The 6,770-nt window shown below is 52.4% G+C and overlaps 1 protein-coding gene across 3 annotated transcripts in view; it reads left to right on the top strand.

Moving 5' to 3' along the window:
- Positions 1 to 6,083, top strand: part of Slc4a1 (solute carrier family 4 member 1 (Diego blood group)) — a 16,643-nt gene extending 10,560 nt beyond the window's left edge. For 2 of the 3 annotated variants that reach the window (XM_021177621.1, XM_029483033.1), the window contains 7 exons: positions 301 to 471; positions 824 to 913; positions 1,380 to 1,546; positions 2,051 to 2,304; positions 3,342 to 3,511; positions 3,593 to 3,766; positions 4,527 to 4,820. In XM_021177621.1, coding sequence (XP_021033280.1) covers positions 301 to 471; positions 824 to 913; positions 1,380 to 1,546; positions 2,051 to 2,304; positions 3,342 to 3,511; positions 3,593 to 3,766; positions 4,527 to 4,607 — 1,107 coding nt within the window. In that variant the 3' untranslated portion in view covers positions 4,608 to 4,820. Of the gene's footprint in view, positions 1 to 300; positions 472 to 823; positions 914 to 1,379; positions 1,547 to 2,050; positions 2,305 to 3,341; positions 3,512 to 3,592; positions 3,767 to 4,526 lie in introns of all 3 variants that reach the window. The other variant, XM_029483034.1, reaches the window with a different exon arrangement.
- The last annotated feature ends 687 nt before the right edge of the window (positions 6,084 to 6,770 follow it).

Raw genomic sequence — 6,770 nt, 5'->3', positions numbered from 1 at the left:
AAAAAAAAAAAAAAGACAAAAAACCCAAACCCAAAACCAAAACAAAACAAAACCCAAGTAGGTTAATAAATCAGATGAGGAAGAAGAGACGGATGGATGGATGGATGGATGCGTGGATGGGGAGATGGGTGTAGGTAGGTGATGGTTGTATGGGCAGTAGATGTGTAGATGGATGTTTGGACGTATATATGGATAAATGGATGTACAAACAACTGATTGATAGTGCCCAGTCAACTTATTTGATACTGTCTAGCTCAAGTCAAGGCTTGGAAGGGGAACACAAAGTTTTGTCGGTTACAGATTTTCCAGGACTACCCACTACAACAGACTTATGCCCCTGTTGTGATGAAGCCCAAACCTCAGGGCCCCGTGCCCAACACAGCCCTCTTCTCTCTTGTGCTCATGGCTGGTACCTTTCTACTTGCCATGACGCTACGAAAGTTCAAGAACAGCACCTACTTCCCCGGCAAGGTCAGCATACCCCTGCCCTTACCTTCACCAACTCTAGCTTCTCCAGTACCCTTGACTCCCCTTCTATCCCAGGTCCCCACTTCCAGGGACCATGTTGCATGCAAGCCCATCTCAACCCAGCACCAAGATCCAGCAGGGAATCAGGGATAGAGAGTTCTTGGGGGAGGGAGAAGGGTAGAGCCAGGCGGGGAGGGGTTAGAGGAAGAAGGAAGGCAGAGATAGCCGGAGTAATGATACACTTGGTTCTTGATGGACCTCTCCGGATGAGCAGAATCCTTGGTAAATGTAGGATGGGGAGGAAGGTGGTGCGAGGTGGACTATGGGCACAACTGGTTCCTTTATCTGCTTACAGCTGCGTAGAGTCATTGGGGACTTCGGGGTCCCCATCTCCATCCTGATAATGGTCCTGGTGGATTCCTTCATCAAGGGCACCTACACACAGGTGAGTCCTCCTCATCCTCTGGCATGCCACCATAGCCTTCATTTCCTTCTCTCCTCTCTACCCTGCCAAAATGGCTTCTCCTAACCCAAAGTCAACTAGACCTCATCCCCCGGCCTTGGTCTTCCAATATTCCCTCAAGACCCTTCCACTCCAGCAAGAGCCTAGGCCACCTTGCTCTTTTTATCCCTTTGCCCAGGGCCATAGGAGAGGGTGCGCATTGAGCCAGGCAGAGTCAGGTAAACCTCAGCTCAGCCACTGGATATGTACAACCTCTCTAATCCTGTTTGTTTGCCTACAACATCAGGAACGAGAGGACACATAGAGGGTTTAGAGAAGTAGCTTGGAGCAAAGCAAATGTCCAATGAGCACTTCCACCCAACTCCCTACCCCAGGATCCTGACTTCCCTGACCCCATGTCTCCTTAGCCATCTGGTCCCAGGTTCTCACCAGCTGTCTCTTCTCACAGAAACTCTCGGTGCCTGATGGCCTCAAAGTGTCCAACTCCTCCGCCCGGGGCTGGGTCATCCACCCTCTGGGGCTGTATAGACTTTTCCCCACGTGGATGATGTTTGCCTCCGTTCTGCCCGCCCTGCTTGTCTTCATTCTCATTTTCCTTGAGTCTCAGATCACCACGTAAGAGCAAGGAGAGAGGCTTGGCCCGGGAGGGCTGGAGGCAGGGAGGGAAGCAGGCTCTGGGCCAGCAGGAGACTGGCTGGTGGCTCTCTGTGAGGGGATGGGAGTGTTGGAGCATCAGAGGCAGGTCTGAGTCTTGTGGCCCCTGGGGTGGCATCATTTGAACACCTTGTAAACTGGGAGCTATGAGCTTCACTGCTGGATGATGGGAGGGGCCTGAACAGAGGGGATGGGGGTGGGAGTGGGGTGAGGGGTGCTGAACAGTCAAGGCTCCCTGAAGGTAAAGTCCCAGGATTTAGCAAGAATACCTGAGGGTGTTCCAGAGACTTCTAGCTCTCAGAGTCTGAATTCTCAAACAACCAGAGGGAGGGGGCCAGGAACTCAAAGGGAAATGGGAACAGAAAGCACAAAGAGACCCAGGGGGACCGATGTGGGCAAAGAAAGAGGAGCCCACTGGGAGAGCCTAGCTCACCTGACTTCCCTCCCCTCCCTTCCCTACCCCAGGCTGATTGTCAGTAAACCAGAACGGAAGATGATCAAGGGCTCTGGCTTCCACCTGGACCTGCTGCTGGTCGTTGGCATGGGTGGGGTGGCTGCCCTCTTTGGGATGCCTTGGCTCAGCGCCACCACTGTAAGATCTGTTACCCACGCCAATGCCCTCACAGTCATGGGGAAGGCCAGTGGTCCAGGGGCTGCAGCCCAGATCCAAGAGGTCAAGGAACAGCGGATCAGTGGGCTCCTGGTCTCTGTGCTTGTGGGTAAGTGGGGCCAGTCATGCCCCTATGCCCTGCTCCACTCATTTCTGCCCCTTGTTCTTGGGATGAGGTGTGGGGGTGGCTCTTCCCACTCAGAAATCCCACCTCCACTGTCTCCCCTGACTCTTTCTCTTGGGGTTGGGGAATGAGGCTCCCATACCATCTACACCTCCACTATCTCCCCTGACTCTTTCTCTTGGGGTTGGGGNTCTCCCCTGACTCTTTCTCTTGGGGTTGGGGAATGAGGCTCCCATACCATCTACACCTCCACTATCTCCCCTGACTCTTTCTCTTGGGGTTGGGGAATGAGGCTCCCATACCATCTACATTGTCCAGGTCCTTATACATCAGTTGCTCAAGCTTCCCCAACACTAGCTCCTCACAGGAGGGGATCTAGCAGAAGTGAGGAAGCCCAGGGCCCTGGGACACTTGTGCAGGGCAGGAGGGCTGCACTGCTGGGCTCTTTCCAAGTCAGATCCTTCCCATACGCTTAAGCAAGAGGAACGTAAGAAACTGTGGGGGTTTGCCCTGCCCTGCTTCTGGCTGGGTAACTTCCCTAGCCTCTGGGCCTCAGTTTCCCTATCTACACAGTTAGAGGATTTATTAAATCTCTGATATTCTTTTCCAGATCAGTTGCTCTAAGGCTGATAGCATGCCTCCTCCATCTAAGGGGTGGTAGAGCACCCCTGGGCTCCATAGGAAGCTGAGTCTAGCTGGCTGAGCAAGGTCACAGTCACTGATGGAGCGATCTAAAGTTCCCCCTTCCTTCTCTCCGCTTCTCCCCCTTCCTGTAAAGAATAATGAAAGTGATCTGTAGCGAGGAGAAACACAGATTCCTCTGAGCACCGTGGCTGCCCCAACGAGGCTGGGGGGAGTGGGCTTGACTCCTTGGAAAGATAAGGTTGTTGCCCTCTGAGCCGATAAACAAACGCTGCAGAAAAGGGTCACTTGTGGTTTCCTGCTCTGTTCCAAGTGTGAGCAAAGCCCCATTGGTGCTGATCCCTGGGTGACCTGAACTGAGAGTGTGTCCGTCCTCACAGGACTGTCCATCCTCATGGAACCTATCCTGTCCCGCATCCCCCTGGCTGTGCTCTTCGGCATCTTCCTGTACATGGGAGTCACATCCCTCAGTGGCATCCAGCTCTTTGACCGCATCTTGCTCCTGTTCAAGCCACCCAAGTACCACCCGGATGTGCCCTTTGTCAAGAGGGTATTTAGCTTTGCGGCTGTCCAGCTAGGGTGAGGGAAGGGTGTCAGAACAGGGCAGACACTGAACCTGGCTTCCCCACAGGTGAAGACCTGGCGTATGCACCTCTTCACGGGCATCCAGATCATCTGCCTGGCTGTGCTGTGGGTGGTGAAATCCACTCCCGCCTCGCTGGCCTTGCCCTTCGTCCTCATCCTCACAGTGCCTCTCCGTCGTCTCATCCTGCCGCTCATCTTCAGAGAGCTGGAACTCCAGTGTGTGAGTCATGGGGGCCCTGATGGGAGGAGAAGGGCCCAGTAATAGGAATCGTGTGTCTTGGAGCTGGGGAGACGGAAGAATGAGGCAGAGAGGCGGAGGAGGGTTAGGAATAGATGTGGTTCTGTTGGTAGAATGCTTCCTTCCAATACACAGGATCCTGAATTCAATTCACCCCATAGATTGTATACAGAGGCCCATGCTTATAATCCCAGCACTGGGGAGGTAGAGGTAAGGAAATCAGAAATTCTAGGTCATCCTTGGCTGCCACATGATTCAAAGCTAGCCTGAGTTACATAAGATCCCATCTTAAGAAGAAGAAAAAAAGTCTATATGCAGGCCTTTGTCTCCGTCTTGGTCGGCTGTATCCTAACATATGATCTGGAGCAAGCGACCTCATTTCCCTATGACTCCCCAGTGTAGGCAGCAGTCATGACAGGGTGAAAGGCTAATGAGGCACACAGGGTGCATCCCACATGAGCTGCTGAGCAGTTAGTTGTATCATCGTCCAAGTTATTTGGGACATTCAGTGTGGGGTTGCCATGGTGAGGGGAAGCCCAGCCCACCTTTTGCAGGTTTTCCTCACCAGACCCTCAGAGGCCACCTTCCCCCATTGTAAACCACTCACTTAGACCAACTCTGTACTCTAGGGACAGCAGGGCTTGTCCAGGCTGGTTCCTAACTCTAGAAGTGCGTGCCTCTTAAGTCCCCAAAAAGACTCATCCTGCCCCGCTCTCTCACCCTTTCCCTTCCACCCCTCTAGCTGGACGGTGATGATGCCAAAGTGGCCTTTGACGAGGAGAATGGCCTGGATGAGTATGACGAAGTGCCCATGCCTGTGTGAGCGGCAGGCCCAGGCCCCAACCACTCCACTTTCCCACCCTCCCAGGAAGACCACTCATGGGCGTGTTATGACTGTGGGTGGGGAAGGAGGGGTGTTCTAGGAAACCCTCTATCTAAGGTACACTGGATTTTCTGGCTGGAGATGACCAGAAGCTATATCAGGGAATTGGGGTCACAGTCTCTTGCGACTGTCCGGGCCCCCCAGGCTGGAAAAGTTAGATTTGTGTCTCCTCTCTTCATGGACACTTTTCATGTTCCTGCTGGCTGTGTGGCCTTAGGTAAGTCCCTTGACCTCTCTGGCCTCTGCTTCCTACTCTATAAAATGTATGCATTGGTAAGAGTACCCATGTTACCATATGACGGGTGAGGACCAAGAGCAAATGTCCAAGAACCATTACAGCCTTCATTGTTCCCCAAGCCTGCCCAGATCATACAGCCCCTGGGGCCACACAGCACAGACCTGAGCCTCCTGACCTGAAGGCCACACCTCTGTCCTCCATCTTCCCACCCACATGCCTGCCCTGTACAGAAATACCCCTAATGACTTCCTCGCATTTTCTGTCCCAGCCCCACCCCAAGACTCCCTTCTCTGCATCCAGAGAGGCGTCCTGGTGAGAATAAGGGACTGGGGCTCAGACTCCTAGGTACTTGCTCTCTCCCACTAAATATTCATTCATTCATTCATTCATTCATTCATTCATTCATTCACTTATTCACTCATTCATACACTCCATAGCCACCTACTAAAGGCCCTAGACCTATAGACACAGAGGGAACTGGTTCAAATTCCTCCGGGGTGAGGCCAATATCGAAGTCTGCTCTGAATGTGGGCGGGGATAGAGGGAGGGTGGGAGAGTTGTAATTTATTAACTCTGTATTTTCTAAGTGCTCCTTCTGAGCCTCAGTTCTGCCCCCATGAGAAACCTGCTGTGTCCAACCCCAGCTAAGCTGAATCTTTGGGGGGAACCCAAGCTTTGACCCATTGGAGTAGGAGACAGTGGCTTGCTCAAAATATGGATAAACATCTATTTTTTTTTTTTTTACAAAAAGATAATATTAAAAAAAAAAAGAGTTGAAAGAACTGGAACTTGTGAGAGAAGCAGAAAATCTGAGTGAGCAGGCAGCAGGAGGCTTGCAGTGGGAGATTCTCGGGGGATTTGAAAGCACATGCCTGCCTCCTGGTACATCACCACAGAACGCTTGTTTCCACGTTGTAGAAATGAGGACAGGGATGTACCTACCTTGTAGGGAGCTGGGAGGATTGATCCACAAGGTCTAAGAAAAGTGTTTGCTGAGCAGAGCCCTCCTTGTGGGAAGCTGCTGATGTGACCATGTTTTGGGCACACCTCATCCTCTCCTGCCTTGCCTGCTCCTTGAACATTACCAAAGAGAGTGGGGGAATCGCGCCACCCACTCTGCCAACGCTCTTCCCCACTGCCGTGCTTGGGAATAGGTTTTGCCAATAAATGTGTCTGTGTTAAAGGGGTGCCTTGCTTGAAGTCCTTTCTCAGAGTTGGGGTGCTCCATGGGGTCTTTGTTTGTTTTGTTTTGTTTGTTTGTTTTCGAGACAGCGTTTCTCTGTGTAGCTCTGGCTGTCCTGGAGCTCACTTTGTAGACCAGGCTTGCCTCAAACTCAGAAATCCACCTGCCTCTGCCTCCCGAGTGCTGGGACTAAAGGTGTGCGCCACCACACCCAGCTGCTCCAGGGGGTCTTAACCGGACCATGTGGACATGGTGGCACTAGGTGGAAACCCATGTAAGGCTTTGACCATGGGAGTGTTGCTAGAGTCATGCTGGGCGTGGCCCTGAGCCTAAGCATGAGACCAGCCAGTTCTCCTAGAGTGGGAGATGAATTCGAATTCTGTACAACCTTCCTCTGCTGAGTAGGAGAGAGCGGTCTGGAGGGGTCGGCAAGAGAGGCTGTCAGAAGACCTTGCCCTTCGCACTCATAAGTCCTCCCCACACCCACTCCAAGTCTCTTTAAACCTGTCAGCTCCTGTATTGGCTAGTTTTGTGTCAACTTGACATAGCTGGAGTTATCACAGAGAAAGGAGCTTCAGTTGAGGAAATGCCTCCATGAGATCCAACTCTAAGGCATTTTCTCAATTAGTGATCAAGGGGCAAAGGCCCCTTGTGGGTGGTGCCATCTCTGGGCTGGTAGTCT

Source organism: Mus caroli, chromosome 11, assembly GCF_900094665.2.
Source record: "Mus caroli chromosome 11, CAROLI_EIJ_v1.1, whole genome shotgun sequence".
Taxonomy (NCBI): Eukaryota; Metazoa; Chordata; class Mammalia; order Rodentia; family Muridae; genus Mus; species Mus caroli.
The sequence above is the reverse complement of the archived record's forward strand: the minus strand, read 5'-3'. Positions and strand labels throughout refer to the sequence as shown.